The following is a 24,939-nucleotide window of genomic DNA, read 5'->3' as shown; positions in this document are numbered from 1 at the left end:
GTACGCATTGCGATATAATATGCATCACAATACAGTACGCATTATGATACAGTACCCCTCATAATACAATATGCATCACGATACAGTACCCCTCACGATACTGTACCCCTCACGATACTGTACCCCTCAAGATACAGTACGCATCTCGATACAGTACGTATCGCGATACAGTACACATCGCGATACAATACGCATTGCGATACAATATGCATCACAATACAGTACGCATTACGATACAGTACCCCGCATATTACAATATGCATCGCAATACAATACGCATTGCGATACAATATGCATCACAATACAGTACGCATTACGATACAGTACCCCTCATAATACAATATGCATCGCGATACAATATGCATCGCGATACAATACGCGTCACAATACAATGCGCATTACGATTCAGTGCGCATTACAATTCAGTGCGTATCACGATACAGTACGCATTACGATACAGTACCCTCCAGGATACAGTACGCATGGTGATACAATACGCATCACGATACAGTACGCATCACGATACAGTACGCATCACGATACAGTACGCATTGCGATACAGTACCCCTCGCGATACAGTACCCCTCGCGATACAGTACGCATCGCGATACAGTACGCATCACGATACAATATGCATCACAATACAATACGCATCACGACACAGCACGCATTACGATACAGTACTCCTCATGATACAGTACGCATCTCCATACAATACGCATCACGATATAGTATGCATCGCGATATAGTACCCCTCACGATACAGTACGCATCGCGATACAATATGCATCACAATACAATACGCATGACGATACAGTACGCATTACGATACGATACCCCTCAGGATACAGTACGCAACGCGATACAATATGCATTGCGATACAATATGCATTGCGATACAACATGCATTGCGATTTAATACGATACAATCCGTATCACGATGCAATGCGTATCACGATACAATGCGCATTACGATTCAGTGCGCATCACGATACATTACACATTAAGATTCAGTACATATCACAATACAATACGCATCACGATATAATGTGTATGTATCACTACACAGTATGCGTTGTGAAACAGTACGCATCACGATACAGGGCGCATCGCAATATGATACACTACGTAGCACAATACAGTATGTATCGCAATATGATACACCACGTATCACAATACAGTACATATCACGATACAGTACGCATCGCTATATGATACACCACGTATCACAGTACAGTACGTATCGCGATTCAGTATGCACCACGATAAAGTACATATGTATCACAGTACAATACGCATCAGGATACAGTACATATGTATCACAATACAATACGCATCACGATACTATACGTACCGTAATACAGTACGCATCATGATACAATACATATGTATCACAATACAATATGCATCATACGATACAATCCGTATCACGATGCAGTGCGTATCACGATTCAGTGCGCATCACGATACATTGCGCAATAAGATTCAGTACGTATCACAATACAATACACATCACGATATAAAGTGTATGTATCACTACACAATACGCGTCGTGAAACAGTACGCATCATACAGTACGCATCGCAATATGATACACGACGTATCACAATACAGCACGTATCATGATTCAGTATGCACCACGATACAGTACATAAGTATCACAGTACAATACGCATCACGATACTATACGTACCGTAATACAATACGCATCATGATACAATACATATGTATCACAGTACAATACGCATCACGATACAATATGTATCACAGTACAATACGCATCACGATACAATATGTATCACAGTACAATACGATACTGTACGTATTACAATACAATAAGATACTGTACGTATCACGATACAATACGTATCACGGTGCAATGCGTATCCTGATACTATACGTATAGCGATACAGTATGTATCACGATACAATACGCGTCTCGTATCATGGTACTATACACATCATGATACAATATGTATTCCGATACTTAAGGCAGGATACAATACGATATTGTGATATAGCTAAAATAGTTCAGTGATAAATGTTAAATGTTTAAATGTGTACAGGAGAGATGACAGTAATCATTCATTTAAAGGCCTACTGAAATGATTTTTTAAAATTTAAACGGGAATAGCAGATCCATTCTATGTGTCATACTTGATCATTTTGCGATATTGCCATATTTTTGCTGAAAGGATTTAGTAGAGAAAATCGACGATAAAGTTTGCAACTTTTGCTCGCTGATAAAAAAAAACCTTGCCCCTACCGGAAGTAGCGTGACGTCACAAGCGGTAGTGCTGCTCACAATTCCCCGTTGTTTACAATGGAGCGAGAGATATTCGGAGCGAGAAAGCGACGATTACCCCATTAATTTGAGCGAGGATGAAAGATTCGTGGATGAGGAACGTTAGAGTGACGGACTAGAATGCAGTTAAGAGATACCTTTTTTCGCTCTGACCGTAACTTAGGTACAAGCTGGTTCATTGGATTCCACACTCTCTCCTTTTTCTATTGTGGATCACGGATTTGTATTTTAAACCACCTCGGATACTATATCCTCTTGAAAATGAGAGTCGAGAAGGCGAAATGGACATTCACAGTGACTTTTATCTCCACGACAATACATCGATGAAGCTCTTTAGCACGAGCTAACGTGATAGCATCTGTCTCGAATGCAGATAGAAACAAAATAAATAAATCCCTGACTGGAAGGATAGACAGCAGATCAACAATACTACTATCAGGAGACACCGAACCAAACACTGGACATGTAAATACACGGTTAATGCTGTGCCGCCTGTCGAAGCCTAGCAATGCTGTTGCTAACGACGCTAACTTAGCAACGGGACCTCGTCAGAGCTATGATAAAAACATTAGCGCTCCACCTACGCCAGCCAGCCCTCATCAACACCCGTGCTCACCCGCGTTCCAGCGATCGACGATGCGGTCGGCGGCCCGGAGACGTAGGAAGTCAAGGTGAGGTCGCCGGCGCTAGCGTCTGCTATCCAACAAAGTCCTCCTTGTTGTGTTGCTGCAGCCAGCCGCTAATACACCGATCCCACCTACATCGTTCTTCTTTGCAGCCTCCGTTGTTCATTAAACAAATTGCAAAAGATTCAGCATCACAGATGTCCAGAATACTGTGGAATTTTGAGATGAAAACAGAGCTTTGTGTATTGTGTCCAATAGGGTCCAAACACTTCCGTTGACCTCGCGACGTCATGCGCATACGTCATCCTCCAAAGGCGTTTTGAACCGGAAGTTCCCCGGGAAATTTAAAATTGCACTTTATAAGTTAACCCGGCCGTATTGGCATGTGTTGCAATGTTAAGATTTCATCATTGATGTATAAACTATCAGACTACGTGGTCGCTAGTTGTGGCTTTCAGTAGGCCTTTAACAAACTGAGTCAAAACATTCATATCATTCAAATTATTAAATTACATTTTTTGAGAAAGAAAAGTGTTTCTTAGTGTTTTAAGTCAGTGAAAATGTTGCACTCGTGTTTGCTTCCCTTTTAGGGACAAACGGGAATAAATCCTCATGAAAGTTTCCCAAAGTGTCCTCCTTGTAATTCCATCCAAACATGAATATTTAGTTTTCTGCCTCATATATTATTTTATTTGTTTAAAACAGTTTAGACATGTTGTAGTCGTCAGCGTGGCAGTGATGTCATCGTCAAATTTGCATAATTGGCCATGATGCATAAAACCATGAAAAGGAAACAAAAGCTAGGAAGTACTGATTATTACCTTTTTGACTTACTGGACATGTTTTTTGTTAGTTATTGCCACGGAGGTTGCCCTGTCACATGACTTCAATAGTTACAAAAAGTGCATTTACACCACTCACGATATATACTGTCTGCTCCATCTTCTTATGCTCTGGCAGACCAGGTGTGTTCTAATGTGTTTCCTTGCGAGGGCCAACCGGTAGCAAGTGAAAGTGTGTGAATACGATACAGTGGTTATTAAGCGACCGTCGTGTAATATCTAGAGATGTCCGATAATATCGGACTGCCGATATTATCGGCCGATAAATGCTTTAAAATGTAATATCGGAAATGATCGGTATCGGTTTCAAAAAGTAAAATGTATGACTTTTTAAAACGCCGCTGTGTACACGGACGTAGGGAGAAGTACAGAGTGTCAATAAACCTTAAAGGCGCTGCCTTTGCGTGCCGGCCCAGTCACATAATATCTACGGCTTTTCACACACACAAGTGAATGCAAGGCATACTTGGTCAACAGCCATACAGGTCACACTGAGGGTGGACGTACAAACAACTTTAACACTGTTACAAATATGCGCCACACTGTGAACCCACACCAAACAAGAATGACAAACACATTTCGGGAGAACATCCGCACCGTAACACAACATAAACGCAACAGAACAAATACCCAGAACCCCTTGCAGCATTAACTCTTCCGGGACGCTACAATATACACCCCACCCCGCTACCCCCTACCCCCCACCTCAACCTCCTCATGCTCTCTCAGGGAGAGCATGTCCCAAATTCCAAGCTGCTGTTTTGAGGCATGTTAAAAAAACTAATGCACTTTGTGACTTCAATAATAAATATGGCAGTGCTATGTTGGCATTTTTGAGTTGATTTATTTTGGAAAACCTTGTTACATTGTTTAATGCATCCAGCGGGGCATCACAACTAAATTAGGCATAATAATGTGTTCATTCCATGACTGTATATATCGGTATCGGTTGATATCGGGATCGGTAATTAAGAGTTGGACAATATCGGAATATCGGATATCGGCAAAAAAAGCCATTATCGGACCTCTCTAGTAATATCATTTTCATCTCCGCCCTACAGGATGTGTCCCATATTCCAGATTTCAAACGTGACGGGAGAGAACATGGACCTCCTGAAGATGTTCCTCAACCTCCTCTCCTCCAGAACCAACTTCAACGACGACGAGCCCGCAGAGTTCCAAATAGACGACACGTACTCCGTCCCGGTACGTACTGGAAGATGGCGTCCACATTAGAGATCGACCGATACGTCTTGTTGTTTTTAAGGGCCGATACAGATGATTAGTAGTAAAGGAGTCTGATGAACGATATTTGGAGCCCATATTAATTTGCAGTAAAAGTTGTTTAAACATGAATAGCACCGTATTTTCCGGACTATAGAGCGCACCGGTATATAAGCCACACCCACTCAATTTTAGAAAGAAAAAAAGTTTCCATATATAAAACACACCAGATATATAAGTTGTGAAATGAGTTATTTACACAGTAATATATTATAAATAGAGATGTCCGATAATGGCTTTTTTGCGGATATCCGATATTCCGATATTGTCCAACTCTTAATTACCGATTCCAATATCAACCGATACCGATATATACAGTCGTGGAATTAACACATTATTATGCCTCATTTTTGTTGTGATGCCCCGCTGGATGCATTAAACAATGTAACAAGGTTTTCCAAAATAAATCAACTCAAGTTATGGAAAAAAAAAATGCCAACATGGCACTGCCATATTTATTATTGAAGTCACAAAGTGCTTTATTTTTTTTTTTAACATGCCTCAAAACAGCAGCTTGGAATTTGGGACATGCACTCCCTGGGGGTGTGTGTATATTGTAGTGTCCCGGAAGAGTTAGTGCTGCAAGGGGTTCTGGGTATTTGTTCTGTTGCGTTTATGTGGTGTTACGGTGCGGATGTTCTCCCGAAATGTGTTTGTCATTCTTGTTTGGTGTGGGTTCACAGTGTGGCGCATATTTGTAACAGTGTTAAAGTTGTTTATACGGTCACCCTCAGTGTGACCTGTATGGCTGTTGACCAAGTATGCCTTGCATTCACTTGTGTGTGTGAAAAGCCGTAGATATTATGTGACTGGGCCGGCACGCAAAGGCAGTGCCTTTAAGGTTTATTGGCGCTCTGTACTTCTCCCTACGTCCGTGTACACAGCGGCGTTTTAAAAAGTCATACATTTTACTTTTTGAAACCGATACCGATCATTTCCGATATTACATTTTAAAGCATTTATCGGGCGATAATATCGGCAGTCCGACTGACCATACGTCCTCTTTTCCACCGGACATGTCCTCTTTTGCGGAGCTGTCAGGGCGGAGTTTCTTAAATGCCTCAAATGTCCGGCATTTTGAGTTAAGGTTGCGTGTATTTTCAATGTACGTTCAGGGTTAAGAAGGGGTTAAAAACAAAACAAATTGTGCGCGCAGCAGCATTGGTGAGGGAGGGGCAGAGACAGAGAGAGCGAGAGAGAGTTATGATGCATGCTTTTTATCCATAGATTTATCAGATTTCATTTTTTATTATCTATAGCAGGGGTGTCAAAAGTGTGCCATTTGCAGCCCACAGCTAATGTTTTAAAGGCCCACGGCACATTCTAAAAATACTATTAAAATAAACAAAAACATAACAAAATTGAAATAAAAAAGCTTAAAGGTGAAATGTAATTTAGAAAAAGTTGCAATGTTGACTAATAAAACAAAGCTGTTTTTTTTTCTTTCAAACTGTCATTGCTCAAAACATAATATTGAATCAAAATCAATGTTATTATGAATTATTGACCTATCCAAGGTTCCCATTACTTCACATTTGGTAAATAAATAACCCAAAAATTTATATTTTGTTGTTTTCTTACTGTACCGAAAATGAACCGAACCGTGACCTCTAAACCGAGGTACGTACCGAACCGACATTTTTGTGTACCGTTACACCCCTACTAATTATACATGTTTATTTACATACTTTAAGTGTTTCCAAACGGTGTCTGTAACAAGGCAGTAAAACGGCTGATCAAACAAAACAGAAGTCATCGTCATGGACCCGCTAGCTGCGCAAGCTAGCTCTACAATCAGCTAAACAAACGTAATAACTCCACGGTGACGTTTTGGTGTATTTACTGAGGAATTAGTGAAACTGAAACAATACAAAAAATGTTTTTGTTGTAAGTTAATAGTACTAACGCAGAGACTCGTAAACGTAGTTAGCTTTGGCTAATATGCTAACGCTAACTACGCTATCTTCATTACATTTCAATAGCATGTACTAATGTACATGAAAACACTCCCACAGACATCACACATGGGACGGTTTAGTAAGTAAGAATCGTTTTAGTTATATTGTAAAACTTACAAACGTTGCTTGGAGTGATGAATGAAGAATCCATACAAGTAGAAACGCTATGGACGGCCGGAAGACGGAACAGCACTTCTACTTCCGGTTCGAAGCTTTAAACGGCAGGAATTCACATTCACCCAGCAGCACGAGCAGATAATACTAACACAGAGACTCGTAAATGTGTTCGCATTTTGGCTAATGCTAACGGCGCTAGCGTCATTACATCACGATAGCACGTACAAATATGCATGAAAACACTCCTGCGGACATCACACATGGGACGGTTTAGTAAGTAAGAATTGATTTAGTTATATTGTAAAACTTAACAAATGTTGCTTAGAGTGATGAATGGAGATTCGCCATGGATGGATTAGTAGCCGGATCAGCACTTGTACTTCCGGTCGAAAGCACTAAAACAGAAGGAAATACTGTAGACCATGCTTATTTAACTGGCGGCCCGCCAAAGCTTCTTATTTGGGCGATCAGAGCTCGTTTAATACATGAAGTGCTAAATTTGAACACCTCAGGTTTAATGGTGATGAGTCAAATTCATTCTGTGCAATTTTTGATGTAGATGTTTCATTTCTATACACGTAAACATTTGTAGTTGTCTGAATGTATTAACACTATAGCTATTTTATTCATGTAAAAATACACAATGGACTTTATGTAAAATACAAAACGGACGCTATACTTTTGTAATGTTTATTTTATGTTTATATGTTAAGGCTTACAATCCTAAATGAAAAAGAAAATAAAGAAGGAAATTAATTCAAAAGAAGGAACATCAATCCCCAAGAAAACTTCTGGAGCTTCTGTTCCTTCATGCGTTTAACTATCTGCACATGCTAGAAACGAGTAGCAAGGGCAGAATAATACATTTATTGACAGTGTTTACTTTGTAATTAAGTAAACTAAGTCTTAAAGGAATCGAGGTTGTTCAAATGAATAGTGCTTACAAAGTACAAAGAAGAAGAAGAATTATGAGAAATACTTTCAACCTTATTGAAAATAAGATATTCTTCATCTCAGTATGTTAATAATGACTGACTTAATTATATATTACAAAACTGTTGTATTACTCATTCACGGATGTCATTTTACTATAAAAAGGTCAGTAAATAAATGTATGTATTTGTAAACGCTCTGAAGTGGGAAAAGGGGTAGGATTAAATGAGCTTTGCTTCTTCCTACTCCTTTTCGGACATGATGTAAAGTGAAATGATATGAAATGGTGTGATGTATTATGCTGTAAGTGTGTTCACGTTCGAAATAGACTAAAGAAAGAAAGAACCAGAGGAGGCACTTTCTGATGAAACGTCCACAGTAGTTGACCTGCAGTGAGCAAAATCGTCCACAGGAGGGCGCCATGGCACAAACAATATCACACCTTTTCAATGTCGTTGCTCGTGTTTTTTGAAAACTATTTGCATCGTGGCCGTCGGCGAAGAAAAATCCACAATATAAGCCGCAGGGTTCAAAGCGTAGGAAAAAATTAGCGGCGTATAGTCCGGAATTTACAATATTTATTTATTTTGAATACTAAATATTGGTGGTATAAACGTATATATTGTATCTGCTGATGTAATTTGTTAAAAAAAAAAAAAAAGGTAGATACAGATATATACACTAAAATGCCAAATATCGGCGCCAATCTCGAGTTTGAAGGTAGAAAAGCGAAAGCCCGTTCCTATTTACAACAAGCAGGGGGCGACATCCTGACCTCCGCGTCGCCCACGTGTCTCACCAGGGCGTCGGCACGGTGGTGTCGGGGACCACGTTACGAGGGGTGATCCGTCTCAACGACACGCTGCTCCTGGGGCCCGACCCTCTGGGCACCTTCATCTCCATCGCCGTCAAGTCCATCCACCGCAAGAGGATGTCCGTCAAGGAGGTGCGCGGCGGACAGACGGCGTCCTTCGCCCTCAAGAAGGTGAGCGGGAGAACTTGAGTGGAATGATTTTCAACTCCGTCGTCACTTTTGTATTGTGGGAGGAGCCAGTGTTGAGGTTCTAATTGTGGTCCTCCCCCTCCCGCCGCTTCAGATCAAACGCTCGTACATAAGGAAAGGAATGGTGATGGTCTCCCCGAAGCTGGCGCCGCAGGCCACCTGGGAGTTTGAGGCCGAGATTCTGGTGCTCCACCACCCCACTACCATATCCCCGCGCTACCAGGCCATGGGTCAGTGCCCACACCTTCCACACCTTCTGACCAATGGGAGCCAAACGTTAGCAAGTACAACTAAATAACAACAAATTATTTTGTTTATAGACAGAATCAAATACTGTAAAAAAATATATAAAATCATTATTTTTAAAAAATTTTAGCTTTTATGAGGAATAAAATGAGAATTATTTTGTTTTTAGAGTGAATAGAATAAAAACAAATACTGTTTTTTATTGAATTCACTTTAGAAACTAAATTATTCTGTTTTTAAAGAAAAGAAAGTAACAATAATTTTGTTCTTAAAAAGAATAAAATAACTTTTTAAAAAGAGAATAAAAAGCCAATTTATTTAGCTTTTATGGGGAACAAAATGAATTTTTGTTTATTAAGTGAATAAAATGAGAATAAATAATTTTATTAAAAGCTCTTAAAATAGGAACAATTATTTTTGTAAAAAAAATAAAATGACAGTTTTTCTGTTTTTAAAGAAAAGAAAGTAACGATAATTTCGTTCTTAAAAAGAATAAAATAACTTTTTAAAAAGAGAATAAAAAGCCAATTTATTTAGCTTTTATGGGGAACAAAATGAATTTTTGTTTATTAAGTGAATAAAATGAGAATAAATAATTTTATTAAAAGCTCTTAAAATAGGAACAATTATTTTTGTAAAGAAAATAAAATGACAGTTTTTCTGTTTTTAAAGAAAAGAAAGTAACGATAATTTCGTTCTTAAAAAGAATAAAATAACTTTAAAAAAAAAAGAGAATAAAAAGCCAATTTAATTAGCTTTTATGGGGAACAAAATGTATTTTTGTTTATAAAGTGAGTAAAATGAGAACAAATAATAATTTTATTAAAAGCTATTACAATAGGAACTATTATTATTTTTGTAAAGAAAAGACAATGACAGTTTTTCTGTTTTTAAATAACATAAAATAAAAAATTATTGTTTTTAAAGAAAATAAGATGAAAATACATTATTTTGTGTATAAAATGAATACAATGTATTTTGATTTGTAAGAGAATATAATCATTTTGTTTTTAAAGAGCATGAAATCACTTTTTTAAAAACCATAAAATAACAATTTTTTTTAGCTTTTGTGAAAAACCCATTTCTTTAGTTTTTTAAATGAATAAAATGAGAATTAATATTCTTATTAAAAGGTATTAAAATTACAACAATCATTATTTTTTTCAAAGAAAAGAAAGTGAGACCGTTTATTTGTTTTTAGATGATGAAACAATTAAGCAATGATTCTGTTTTTACAGAAAATAAAATGAAATGTGTATAAAATGAATAAAATAGTGTATTTTGATTTGTAAGAGAATATAATTGTTTTGTTTTTAAAAAGAGAATAAAAAACAATTTATTTAGCTTTTATGAGAAACAAAATATATGTTTTTTTGTTTTTTTTAGTGAATAAAGTAAAAACAATTATTCTGGTTTTAAAGAGAATACAATGAGAACAAACTATTTTGTTTATAAATAGAATAAATCAATTAATTTTGATGTTTGAGATAATAAAATTATGTATTTTGTTTAAAAGAGGTTAAAATAACCTTTCAAAGAGAATAAAAGAACAAAAAACAACGTATTTAACTTTTATGAGAAATTAAATAATGATTTGTTTTTTAAGTAAATCAAGTTCAGGCTTTGATGTTGAATTTTTTAAAATACATCAGTGTATTCACAATATCAATAAGTGCTCACATTAATTTCAGGTTGAATATTATTTTTACTCACACTTTTAATGGATTTAATTTTTATTTTTCACACTCATATTTGGATATTTAAGCCTCTGTTTTTTCAGATTAAAATTTTTTTTTTTTACAGTTTCACCTTCTTTTCCAGACTCATAATAAACTTCAGAATATAGAACTATGACTCATAAATTATATAATTAGGAATTCATTTAAAATAATTATAAGTGTAAATTAAAATGATAATCAACCTGGAAAAAAAAAATAGTGTGCACGTCTTTTAATTTTGAATAGACTGATGGGCTCCCGCGACCACGAGAGGGACAAGCGGTAGGAAATGGATGGATGGATGATGCATTTTTGAACTTTCTGTTTCAAAGTAAATGTTTTCAAGTATAAAACTTGTGGACCTAATTTAGCTCCATAAAACCTCACCTTTGATTCCATTTTGTTGATTAATGACACTAAGCAGCCACTTTTATAAGCTTGTGGGGGCGTGGCTGTTATGACATCATCATATAATTTGTTGCATAAACCGCAAGGATGCATTTATGTTCTTTAAATAAAAAAAGATGCATAATTCAAAGCAAGTCCATTTGAATGTTTTGGTGAATGTACTGAGGAATTAGTGAAACTGGAACCAGACTAATGAGGTGTTTGCATGCTCACCAGTCCACTGTGGAAGTATCCGTCAGACCGCCACCATCCTGACCATGAACAAAGACTGCCTGAGGACCGGCGACAAGGCCTCGGTCCACTTCCGCTTCATCAAGACGCCCGAGTACTTGCACTGCGACCAGAAGCTGGTGTTCAGGGAGGGGCGCACCAAAGCTGTGGGCACCATCATGAAGGTAGCGTCTCCCTCCAATCTCTGTGAAAAGACAAAGATATATATATTTAAGAAGATGTGTTTGCAGCTGCTGCAGTCAGTCAACACCCAGGCGGCCAAGGCTCAGCAGGCCAAGATGCTGGCCGGGAAGAAGAGCGCCGAGGAGGGCCGGCCGCTCAGTCCCAACTCGGCGTCACTCACGGTGAGCACCAAATGTCGCCTGAAATGGATATCATGCATGATACACTTCATAACACTGACAGCTGTTGGCATTTCTACTCCATTTGGCTTTAATCACCTCAAAAAGTAACACCTGGTTGTACGGAAACGTGTAAAAATGCCAGCAGAGTCTGGACCAGGGGTCACCAACGCGGTGCCCGCGGGCACCAGGTAGCCCGTAAGGACCAGATGAGTCCCCCGCTAGCCTGTTCTAAAAATAGCTCAAATAGCAGCACTTACCAGTGAGCTGCCTTTTTATTTTTATTTTATTTATTTACTAGCAAGCTGGTCTCGCTTTGCCCGACATTTTTAATTTTAAGAGAGACAAAACTCAAATAGAATTTGAAAATCCAAGAAAATATTTTAAAGACTTGGTCTTCACTTGTTTAAATAAATTCATTAATTTTTTTACTTTGCTTCTTATAACTTTCAGAAAAACAATTTTAGAGAAAAAATACAACCTTAAAAATGATTTTAGGATTTTTAAACACATATACCTTTTAAATTCCTTCCTCTTCTTTCCTGACAATTTAAATCAATGTTCAAGTAAATTTTTTTTTTTATTGTAAAGAATAATAAATCAATTTTAATTTAATTCTTCATTTTAGCTTCTGTTTTTTCGACGAAGAATATTTGTGAAATATTTCTTCAAACTTATTATGATTAAAATTCCAAAAAATTATTCTGGCAAATCTAGAAAATCTGTAGAATCAAATTTAAATGTTATTTCAAAGTCTTTTGAATTTCTTTTAAAATTTTTGTTCTGGAAAATCTAGAAGAAATAATGATTTGTCTTTGTTGGAAATATAGCTTGGTCCAATTTGTTATATATTCTAACAAAGTGTAGATTGGATTTTAACCTATTTAAAACATGTCATCAACATTCTAAAATTAATCTTAATCAGGAAAAATTACTAATGATGTTCCATAAATTATTTTTTAAATTTTTTCCAAAAGATTCGAATTAGCTAGTTTTTCTCCTCTTTTTTCGGTTGAATTTTGAATTTCAAAGAGTCGAAATTGAAGATAAACTATGTTTCAAAATTTAATTGTCATTTTTTTCGTGTTTTCTCCTCTTTTAAACCGTTCAATTAAGTGTAAATATCATTAATTATTAATAATAATATAGAGTTAAAGGTAAATTGAACAAATTGGCTATTTCTGGCAATTTATTTAAGTGTGTATCGAACTGGTAGCCCTTCACATTAATCAGTACCCAAGAAGTAGCTCTTGCTTTCAAAAAGGTTGGTGACCCCTGGTATGGACATTTTGCAACTCTGCTTGTTTTGATACGGAGCGTATACCGTCTTTTCCGGACCATAGGGCGCACCGGATTAAAAGGCGCACTGCCGACAAGCGGGTCTATTTTCATACAAAAGGCGCGCCGGATTATAAGGCGCATTAAAGGAGTCATATTATTATGATTTTTTTCTAAATGTAAAAGACTTCCTTATAATAATAATAATAATAGATTTTATTTGTAAAATGCATTTTACATTGAGTAAACAACCTCAAAGTGCTACAGTGTATTAAAAAAAATAAAAAGATAATAAAAAAATAAATAAAAATAAAAACAAGAACAGCCAAATAGCTAAAACTAGTATGCATACCATATTTTTCGGAGTATAAGTCGCCACGGAGTATAAGTCCAGTGTTTCCCATAAACTGCCAAGATACCTGTGGCGGTGGGGGCGTGGCTATGGGCGTGGTCACCATGACATCCTCGAATAATTTGCATAATTTACTACAATGATATGATTTTCTCTAAAAAGACTCAAAAAATGTATACTTACTAATTAATAATAACAGTTTTGTTTTAAACGTCCATCCATCCATCCATTTTACAATATAATTACAACACTTTATGTACATATTTATATACAGATTTGTACAATAAGTTATTCACTGAAATATATTTATTAATTGTGGTTCTTACAAAAAATATATCTTATAAAATATAAAAGCTAAAATGTCTCTTAAAGCTCTGCCCCTTTAATTAATGCATACTAAATAATTTAACTTTAGCCTACTACTACAACCATATTATTTACCAGCAACATAAAGTGAAACAGAGGCAGAGGTGTCCTGCCACAGTCAGTAACAAATAAACAGAAAACAGTAGTGGTGGTAGATAGACACAGAGCTTCATCAAACATCTGATCCACTGAACAAAGAGCTCCAAAAATCTTGAACTTTAGACTGCCATCAGTTTTACTCCCTACACTTAACCGTGTGTTTCCTACTGCCTGCAGACTTTGCACCCTTTGTTATATACACATGTTGTGTTTCTAATATAAATACATTTAATAAAGTCAAAAACAAATAAGGCAACAAGAGAAGTATCCTACACTTCTCTTTTGTAAAGTAAATCTGAACAGCCTATATGGGCATCTACATCAACTATATGATTTGCCTAAGAAGCTGGACAGGACCAAAAAAAAAAAAAAAAATTTTTTTTTTTTTTTTTTATAAATTTGTGGTGGACGTAATTCTTTCGTGGCGGGCCGCAACAAATAAATGAATGTGTGGGAAACACTGAAGTCGCACCGGCCGAAAATGCATAATAAAGAAGGAAAAAAACATATATAAGTCGCACTGGAGTATAAGTCGCATTTTTTGGGGGAAATTTATTTGATAAAAGCCAACACCAAGAATAGTCATTTGAAAGGCAATTTCAAATAAATAAAGAATAGTGAACAACAGGCTGAATAAGTGTACGTTATATGAGGCATAAATAACCAACTGAGAATGTGCCTGGTATGTTAACGTAACATATTATGGTAAGAGTCATTCAAATAACTATAACATATAGAACATGCTATACGTTTACCAAACAATCTGTCACTCCTAATCGCTAAATCCCATGAAATCTTATACGTCTAGTCTCTTACGTGAGTGAGCTAAATGATATCAGAAAGAAAGAATTAAGGCCGCCACAAATTTTTGTATTTATTTATTTATTTATTTTGTCCTGTCCAGCTTCTCAGGCAAATCATATAGTTGATGTAGATGCCCATATAGACTGTTCAGATTTACTTTACAAAAGAGAAGTGTAGGATCAAGATTTTTGGAGCTCCTTGTTCAGTGGATCAGATGTTTGATGAAGCTTTGTGTTTATCTACCACCACTACTGTTTTCAGTTTATTTGTTACTAACTGTGGCAGGACACCTCTGCCTCTGTTTTACTTTATGTTGCTGGTAAATAATATGGTTGTAGTAGTAGGCTAAATTTAAATTATTTAGTATGCACTAATTAAAGGGGCAGAGCTTTAAGAGACATTTTAGCTTTTGTATTTTTATAAGATATATTTTTTGTAAGAACCACAATTAATAAATATATTTCAGTGAATAACTTATTGTTCAAATCTGTATATAAATATGTACATAAAGTGTTGTAATTATATTGTAAAATGGATGGATGGATGGACGTTTAAAACAAAACTGTTATTATTAATTAGTAAGTATACATTTTTTGAGCCTTTTTAGAGAAAATCATATCATTGTAGTAAATTATGCAAATTACTCGATGATGTCATGGTGACCACGCCCATAGCCACGCCCCCACCGCCACAGGTATCTTGGCAGTTTATGGGAAACACTGGATATTATTTGATATTTTACGCTAATGTGTTAATAATTTCACACATAGGTCGCTCCTGATTATAAGTCGCACCCCCGGCCAAACTATGAAAAAAAACTGCGACTTATACTCCGAAAAATATGGTATATCTAAAAAAAAGAGGCTTTTTTTAATAAGAAGGGTTTTTAAGCTTTTTTTAATAGCATCCACAGTCTGTGGTGCCCTCAGGTGGTCAGGGAGAGCGTTCCACGGACTTGTTCGTAGCTCCTTGTGGTCTACATAACATGTAATGGTGGTTCTTTGGTGAAAATGCTGCATAGAGCAGTGTTTTTCAACCTTTTTTTGAGCCAAGGCACATTTTTAGCGTCGAATAAATGCGGAGGCACACCACCAGCAGAAATCACTAAAAAAACGAAACTCAGTTGACAGTAAAAAGTCGTTGTCGCAATTGTTGGATATGACTTTAAACCAGGGGTGTCAGACGTACGGCCCGGGGGCCGGATCAGGCCCGCGGGATGAGTTTGCTAAGTATATAAATTAACCTGAAATTTTTGAATGAAAGAAACTGCTGTTCTAAATGTGTCCACTGGATGTCGCAATAGCAATTATTTGTATCTTTGTAGATGATGCTACATATGTACAAAATAAACCAAATAATGTTAGTACATCAGTGGAGGAAAATGATCAAACTACATAAATAACATACTTTAATTTGATTTTGATAAAATGTTTATCTTGATAGATTGAAAATTAACACCAACTGATGAACATTATCACATAATGTATTCAGAAAATATAAATAACGACAAATAAAGTATATATACTATTAACCGCAACAGGTAATTGTAAAAAAAAAAAAAATCCAACATAAATATTATTTGTACAATTTCAGAATGTGCTTGTTCTATTTTTAGACAAAGAAAACAATCTGAAGTTGTCTTTATTTATTTTTTAAGTTATCGTGCCATGATTTTACCAGTCCGGCCCACTTGGGAGTAGATTTTTCTCCATGTGGCCCCCGATCTAAAATGAGTTTGACACCCCTGCTTTAAACCATAACCAAGCATGCATCAATATAGCTCTTGTCTCAAAGTAGGTGTACTGTCACCACCTGTCACATCACGTCGTGACTTATTTGGTATTTTTTGCTGTTTTCCTGTGTGTAGTGTTTTACTTTTCTTATTTTTTTGGCAGTTTCATGTCTTCCTTTGAGCGATGTTTCCCGCATCTACTTTGTTTTAACAATCAAGAATATTTCAGTTGTTTGTATCCTTCTTTGTGGGGACGTTGTTGATCGTCACGTCATGCTCGGATGTACATTGCGGACGCCGTCTTTGCTCCGCAGTAAGTCTTTGCTGTCGTCCAGCATTCTGTTTTGTTGACTTTGTAGCCAGTTGAGTTGTCGTTGAGTTGATTTCAAAGTGTCAGTTTAACAAGGTGTATTGCTATGGCTCAGCCCAGAGTGAAGACTGTAAGACATGATGATGACTTTGCCTGCAGCTCAAGTCCGGAGGCGGAGGACGGCGACGAGGCGGCCAGCGACACCGAGGGAAGAGCGGCGCCAACGCCACCACCCGCCACCGCCACCACCACCACCACAACCACGCCGCCAGCGGCCCGGCAGCGGCGGGCGCCGTTTGAAGGTGTGCCGCCGAGACTCTTTTTTTTGCAAGTGTTTGCCTCCTGTCTCTCTCGCTCACAAAACTTTGGCAAAGTCGTTTTAGAAGGTTTAAAGTTCAGGTTGCGTCTTTTATCCAAACGCCGGCAGGCCACCGTTTGCTCGCTCGGTGTCGCCGCCAAACAAGAACGATACTTCCAGTGTTTAGTAGAACGTTCGGAACCTTCCCTCTTTTTTTGAAAGAGCCGACTGACGCGCCGACAAAGCTCGACCGTTACCTCGCCAGTGCGAGAAAACACAAGCGGGACAATCTTGTCTTTTAGTTTCTCTTAATGACAGAAGAAGACGAATGTTGTGTGTTGAGGTGCAAATCACGCCGTTTAAATTAAACGTCTGTGTGGTAAATCCTTTTTCAATAAAGCTGCTGCAAAAACGTGACACTTCAATGTTTTTATTAACGCTCGTTAGGGACGTGGAACGAGCACTTTTGGACCGATACGGTACTCAACCATGACATATTTTGCTACTTTTGTGTTAACAAAACCTCATTTAAAAATATGAGCTGATTATAACTGCTGTCCAGTTTTTATATCTGTTTATTATCACATTTCTGAGTCTCATTTGCAAGTATTAAGTTGCAATAACATTGGCAAGACATTAGGTGGCAGTAGTGTAAGGTTTGTGGTGTGTTGGCTCATCACTTCAGTCTTTTGTTGCGCTCTAAAAAGTGTTAATACTGGATGCACATTTGAACTGATACGGTACCTGAGATTCAACCATAACATATTTTGCTACTTTTGTTAATAAATCATTGTTTTTGATAACAAAACCTCATTTAAATATGAGCCGATTATAACTGCTGTCCAGTTTTTATATCTGTTTATTAATAGTCTCATTTGCAAGCATTAAGTTGCAATAACATGGCAAGACATTAGGTGGCAATAGTGTAAGGTTTGTGGTGTGTTGGCTCATCACTTCAGTCTTTTGTTGCGCCTTAAAAAGTGTTAATACTGTACGTGTTGATTGTAACGTGCACATTTGAACTGATACGGTACCTGGGATTCCATACCGGTACTCAACCTTAACATTTTTCATATCTGTTTATTATCACATTTCTGAGTCTCATTTGCAAGTATTAAGTTGCAATAACATTGGCAAGACATTAGGTGGCAGTAGTGTAAGGTTTGTGGTGTGTTGGCTCATCACTTCAGTCTTTTGTTGCGCTCTAAAAAGTGTTAATACTGTATGCACATTTGAACTGATACGGTACCTGAGATTCAACCATAACATACTTTGCTACTTTTGTTAATAAATCATTGTTTTTGATAACAAAACCTCATTTAAATATGAGCCGATTATAACTGCTGTCCAGTTTTTATATCTGTTTATTAATAGTCTCATTTGCAAGCATTAAGTTGCAATAACATTGGCAAGACATTAGGTGGCAGTAGTGTAAGGTTTGTGGTGTGTTAACTCATCACTTCAGTCTTTTGTTGCGCCTTAAAAAGTGTTAATACTGTAAGTATTGTGCTGTTTGATTGCAACGTGCACATTTGGACTGATACGGTACCTGGGATTCCATACCGGTACTCGACCGTAACATATTTTGCAACTTTTGTTAATAAATCATTGTTTTTGATAATAAAATCTCATTTAAATATGAGCTGATTATAACTGCTGTCCAGTTTTTATATCTGTTTATTATCAGTCTCATTTGCAAGCATTAAGTTGCAATAACATTGGCAAGACATTGGGTGGCAGTAGTGTAAGGTTTGTGGTGTGTTGGCTCATCACGTCAGTCTTTTGTTGCGCCCTAAAAAGTGTTAATACTGTAAGTATTGATTGTAACGTGCACATTTGAACTGATACGGTACCTGGGATTCCATACCGGTACTCAACCTTAACATTTTTTATATCTGTTTATTATCACATTTCTGAGTCTCATTTGCAAGTATTAAGTTGCAATAACATTGGCAAGACATTAGGTGGCAGTAGTGTAAGGTTTGTGGTGTGTTGGCTCATCAGGTCAGTCTTTGTTGCGCCCTAAAAAGTGTTAATACTGTAAGTATTGTGATGTTTTATTGCAACATGCACATTTGAACTGATACGGTACCTGGGATTCCATACCGGTACTCGACCGTAACATATTTTGCTACTTTTGTTAATAAATCATTGTTTTTGATAATAAGATCTCATTTAAATATGAGCTGATTATAACTGCTGTCCAGTTTTTATATCTGTTTATTATCAGTCTCATTTGCAAGCATTAAGTTGCAATAACATTGGCAAGACATTAGGTGGCAGTAGTGTAAGGTTTGTGGTGTGTTGGCTAATCACGTCAGTCTTTTGTTGCGCCCTAAAAAGTGTTAATACTGTAAGTATTGATTGTAACGTGCACTTTTGAACTGATACAATACCTGGGATTCCATACCGGTACTCAACCGTAACATGTTTTATATCTGTTTATTATCACATTTCTGAGTCTCATTTGCAAGTATTAAGTTGCAATAACATTGGCAAGACATTAGGTGGCAGTAGTGTAAGGTTTGTGGTGTGTTGGCTCATCACTTCAGTCTTTTGTTGCGCTCTAAAAAGTGTTAATACTGTATGCACATTTGAACTGATACGGTACCTGAGATTCAAACATAACATATTTTGCAACTTTTGTTAATAAATCATTGTTTTGATAATAAAATCTCATTTAAATATGAGCTGATTATAACTGCTGTCCAGTTTTTATATCTGTTTATTAATAGTCTCATTTGCAAGCATTAAGTTGCAATAACATTGGCAAGACATTAGGTGGCAGTAGTGTAAGGTTTGTGGTGTGTTGGCTAATCACGTCAGTCTTTTGTTGCGCCCTAAAAAGTGTTAATACTGTAAGTATTGATTGTAACGTGCACATTTGAACTGATACGGTACCTGGGATTCAATACCGGTACTCAACCTTAACATTTTTTATATCTGTTTATTATCACATTTCTGAGTCTCATTTGCAAGTATTAAGTTGCAATAACAGTGGCAAGACATTAGGTGGCAGTAGTGTAAGGTTTGTGGTGTGTTGGCTCATCAGTTCAGTCTTTTGTTGCGCCCTAAAAAGTGTTAATACTGTAAGTATTGATTGTAACGTGCACATTTGAACTGATACAATACCTGGGATTCCATACCGGTACTCAACCGTCACATGTTTTATATCTGTTTATTATCACATTTCTGAGTCTCATTTGCAAGTATTAAGTTGCAATAACATTGGCAAGACATTAGGTGGCAGTAGTGTAAGGTTTGTGGTGTGTTGGCTCATCAGTTCAGTCTTTTGTTGCGCCCTAAAAAGTGTTAATACTGTAAGTATTGATTGTAACGTGCACATTTGAACTGATACGGTACCTGGGATTCCATACCGGTACTCAACCTTAACATTTTTATATCTGTTTATTATCACATTTCTGAGTCTCATTTGCAAGTATTAAGTTGCAATAACAGTGGCAAGACATTAGGTGGCAGTAGTGTAAGGTTTGTGGTGTGTTGGCTCATCAGTTCAGTCTTTTGTTGCGCCCTAAAAAGTGTTAATACTGTAAGTATTGATTGTAACGTGCACATTTGAACTGATACAATACCTGGGATTCCATACCGGTACTCAACCGTCACATGTTTTATATCTGTTTATATCACATTTCTGAGTCTCATTTGCAAGTATTAAGTTGCAATAACATTGGCAAGACATTAGGTGCAGTAGTGTAAGGTTTGTGGTGTGTTGGCTCATCAGTTCAGTCTTTTGTTGCGCCCTAAAAAGTGTAAATACTGTAAAGTATTGACTTACATTTCAACACTACACCAACCCAAAAACACATAAACAACACCAAACATCTACACAATCCCTACAACCTAACACTATTTTATATCTTTATACTAATTTCTATAGTCTCATTACAAAATTAAGTTGCAATAACAGTACCTACAATATCATAAAAATCCCCAAATCTATCACTTACATTTCAACACTACACACCAAAAAATCCCAAAAAAACCCACCAAAAAAATAAAAACACATTGCACATCACAGTACTGATCCAACCGGTCCATACACTAAACACCATAAACACATTCAACTTAATAAAATCATTAATAAATTGATAATAAAACCTCATTACAAAAATAGCTATTAAAACCTACAGTTTATATCTGTTCATTTCAGCATAAAGCAAAAAACAATACCAAACCAAAAGACAACACTTAACCATTGTACTACAACTTTCACTTCCCACCCTAAAAAGTGTTAATACTGTAAGTATAATTGTAACGTAGCACTTTACCTGAACTTAACGATAACCTTAATTCAATACCTTAACAAATTATCACATTAAGCATTTACAGTATTAAGTCAATAACATTCAAACAATAACTAGCAATAATTGCAAGTTGTGGTGTGATTGGTCATCACTTGAGTCTTTTGTTGCCTTAAAAAGTGTTAATACTGTAAGTATTGATTGTAACTGCACATTGAACTGATACGGTACCTGGATCCTACGTACTCAACCTTACATTTTATATATCTGTTTATTATCACATTCTGAGTCATTTGCAAGTATTAAGTTGCAATAACATTGGCAAGACATTAGGTGGCAGTAACCGCTTTGCACCATCCTACAATCCGTCTTTTGTTGCGCCTTAAAAAGTGTTAATCCCCCCCCCCCCCCCCCCCCCCTCCCCCCCCCCCCCCCCTCTACGCCCCCCCTGCCCCCTGATCCCGACACAGGATTCCATACCGGTACTCAACCTTAACATTTTTCATATCTGTTTATTATCACATTTCTGAGTCTCATTTGCAAGTATTAAGTTGCAATAACATTGGCAAGACATTAGGTGGCAGTAGTGTAAGGTTTGTGGTGTGTTAACTCATCACTTCAGTCTTTTGTTGCGCCTTAAAAAGTGTTAATACTGTAAGTATTGATTGTAACGTGCACATTTGAACTGATACGGTACCTGGGATTCCATACCGGTACTCAACCATAACATATTTTGCTACTTTTGTTAATAAATCATTGTTTTTGATAATAAAATCTCATTTAAATATGAGCTGAATATAACTGCTGTCCAGTTTTTATATCTGTTTATTATCAGTCTCATTTGCAAGCATTAAGTTGCAATAACATTGGCAAGACATTAGGTGGCAGTAGTGTAAGGTTTGTGGTGTGTTGGCTAATCACTTCAGTCTTTTGTTGCGCCCTAAAAAGTGTTAATACTGTAAGTATTGATTGTAACGTGCACATTTGAACTGATACAATACCTGGGATTCCATACCGGTACTCAACCGTAACATGTTTTATATCGGTTTATTATCACATTTCTGAGTCTCATTTGCAAATATTAAGTTGCAATAACATTGGCAAGACATTAGGTGGCAGTAGTGTAAGGTTTGTGGTGTGTTGGCTCATCACTTCAGTCTTTTGTTGCGCCCTAAAAAGTGTTAATACTGTAAGTATTGTGATGTTTTTTTGCAACATGCACATTTGAACTGATACGGTACCTGGGATTCCATACCGGTACTCGACCGTAACATATTTTGCTACTTTTGTTAATAAATCATTGTTTTTGATAATAAAATCTCATTTAAATATGAGCTGATTATAACTGTTGTCCAGTTTTTATATCTGTTTATTATCAGTCTCATTTGCAAGCATTAAGTTGCAATAACATTGGCAAGACATTAGGTGGCAGTAGTGTAAGGTTTGTGGTGTGTTGCTAATCACGTCAGTCTTTTGTTGCGCCCTAAAAAGTGTTAATACTGTAAGTATTGATTGTAACGTGCACATTTGAACTGATACAATACCTGGGATTCCATACCGGTACTCAACCTTAACATGTTTTATATCCGTTTATTATCACATTTCTGAGTCTCATTTGCAAGTATTAAGTTGCAATAACATTGGCAAGACATTAGGTGGCAGTAGTGTAAGGTTTGTGGTGTGTTGGCTCATCACTTCAGTCTTTTGTTGCGCCCTAAAAAGTGTTAATACTGTAAGTATTGTGCTGTTTGATTGCAACGTGCACATTTGGACTGATACGGTACCTGGGATTCCATACCGGTACTCAACCATAACATATTTTGCTACTTTTGTTAATAAATCATTGTTTTTGATAACAAAACCTCATTTAAATATGAGCTGATTATAACTGCTGTCCAGTTTTTATATCTGTTTATTATCAGTCTCATTTGCAAGTATGTCATTAAGTTGCAGTACCATTGGCAAAACATTAGGTGGCAGTAGTGTAAGGTTTGTGGTGTGTTGGCTCATCACGTCAGTCTTTTGTTGCGCCCTAAAAAGTGTTAGTAATGTAAGTATTGTGCTGTTTGATTGTAACGTGGACTGATACGGTACCTGGGATTCCATACTGGTACTCAACCATAACATATGTTGCTACTTTTGTAAATAAATAAAGCCCAGTGCGCTCTCAGTGCCGCTGGAGTGATCGGCAGGTGCGAAGCCGGCAACTGTGCGTGATTTTTACGCTAATCGCTGCACGGTACGACCGGCAGGATTCCGTATGGTGCCAAAAAAATAGTACAAAATTCGGTACCCGTCCCTATCCAAAGCATATTGTCCAAATATGTGTCTTAGATCGCGTCTTATTAATGTCTCATATTATGTAAAAAAAAAATAAAATAAATTGTCTTAACTTGGAAAAAACACCATGAGAAAATTGACCCCTGGGAAAAGTGGCACTTTCAGACATGTTTAGGGCCCAACGGGGGCCCTGATACGGGTTCAAAAGTTTCTACCAATAGCAAACCCTAACTTTTAACTACAAGTGTCCCGATACAATGTATTTACCTTCAATACGATACTATTATCCGATAAGATATCATACATACTCGCATTATTTAGTGGTGTGTAACGTTAGAAAAGTGAAATAATCAAATAGGTATTTAACCTCTAAAGGCTTAGTGGCCACATGCGTGGACAGCACCTTTTAGCTCTTATTTCCAAAATTGTGTACACTACTGAATTGGGGTCTTATGGCCACTTATGTGGACACTTATACTGCCATCTGGTGGTGTCAGAAGAGTATAACATACAATGGAATTTGGAGAAAAAAAGAGTAAAATAAGAATTAGCATGTCACTAAACATGAAGTACACGTTTGTGTACTTATGGACTAAGTACATCATATCAAAAGATGATTCTTAGTTTTTATTCTAATTAGGGTCCATTACCCAAATAGCAAAGAGAAATAAAAAAAAGAAGCATGTAAACAAACAGCTTGGGCCTTAAGAGGTTAAAAACACTAACCTATTTATTATTAACCGTCTGGGGTGGACTTATGCTGTCTTGAAGAGGAAGTGGAGTGGTACTTGTTTTCATGGCGACACCTAGTAGTCACAATTATTGAAGAAGTTGAATGATGCGGACACGCTTGTTACTGGATACTTTCTAATTTGTAAGAAATATGCAACTTTGATGATTTAGAAGGTGTTTATACAGGCAAATGTGCAATATTGTTCAATGATCATTACCTATGTCTAGCTTGTGTGCTTAGCTGTGGTGTAGCTGCTAGCGTATTACTTTGTAAATGGCTTGACTGAACTATGAGGAAAGATGCAAGGTTGCTTGTATGGGACATGATATGAGACGAGCCGGGTCTAAGTCCTGACTAAAGCCCAGTCCTGCTTCTTAGTGGGACTGAGGACAAAGACCTGAAGTACGTGGAAT

At 36.9% G+C, this 24,939-nt stretch overlaps 1 protein-coding gene across 2 annotated transcripts in view; it reads left to right on the top strand.

The window, feature by feature from the left end:
* Positions 1-17,627, top strand: part of LOC133633488 (GTP-binding protein 1-like) — a 34,354-nt gene extending 16,727 nt beyond the window's left edge. Inside the window, exons 8-13 of one of the 2 annotated variants that reach the window (XM_062026022.1) lie at positions 4,835-4,979; positions 8,868-9,050; positions 9,163-9,298; positions 11,657-11,835; positions 11,902-12,015; positions 17,113-17,627. In XM_062026022.1, coding sequence (XP_061882006.1) covers positions 4,835-4,979; positions 8,868-9,050; positions 9,163-9,298; positions 11,657-11,835; positions 11,902-12,015; positions 17,113-17,253 — 898 coding nt within the window. In that variant the 3' untranslated portion in view covers positions 17,254-17,627. The remainder of the gene's footprint in view (positions 1-4,834; positions 4,980-8,867; positions 9,051-9,162; positions 9,299-11,656; positions 11,836-11,901; positions 12,016-17,112) is intronic. The other variant, XM_062026021.1, reaches the window with a different exon arrangement.
* Positions 17,628-24,939: the final 7,312 nt, after the last annotated feature.

The sequence above is a fragment of the Entelurus aequoreus genome, linkage group LG18, assembly GCF_033978785.1.
Source record: "Entelurus aequoreus isolate RoL-2023_Sb linkage group LG18, RoL_Eaeq_v1.1, whole genome shotgun sequence".
In the NCBI taxonomy this organism is placed as follows: Eukaryota; Metazoa; Chordata; class Actinopteri; order Syngnathiformes; family Syngnathidae; genus Entelurus; species Entelurus aequoreus.
Note: the sequence above shows the minus strand (reverse complement) of the source record. Positions and strands in the feature narration are given on the sequence as shown.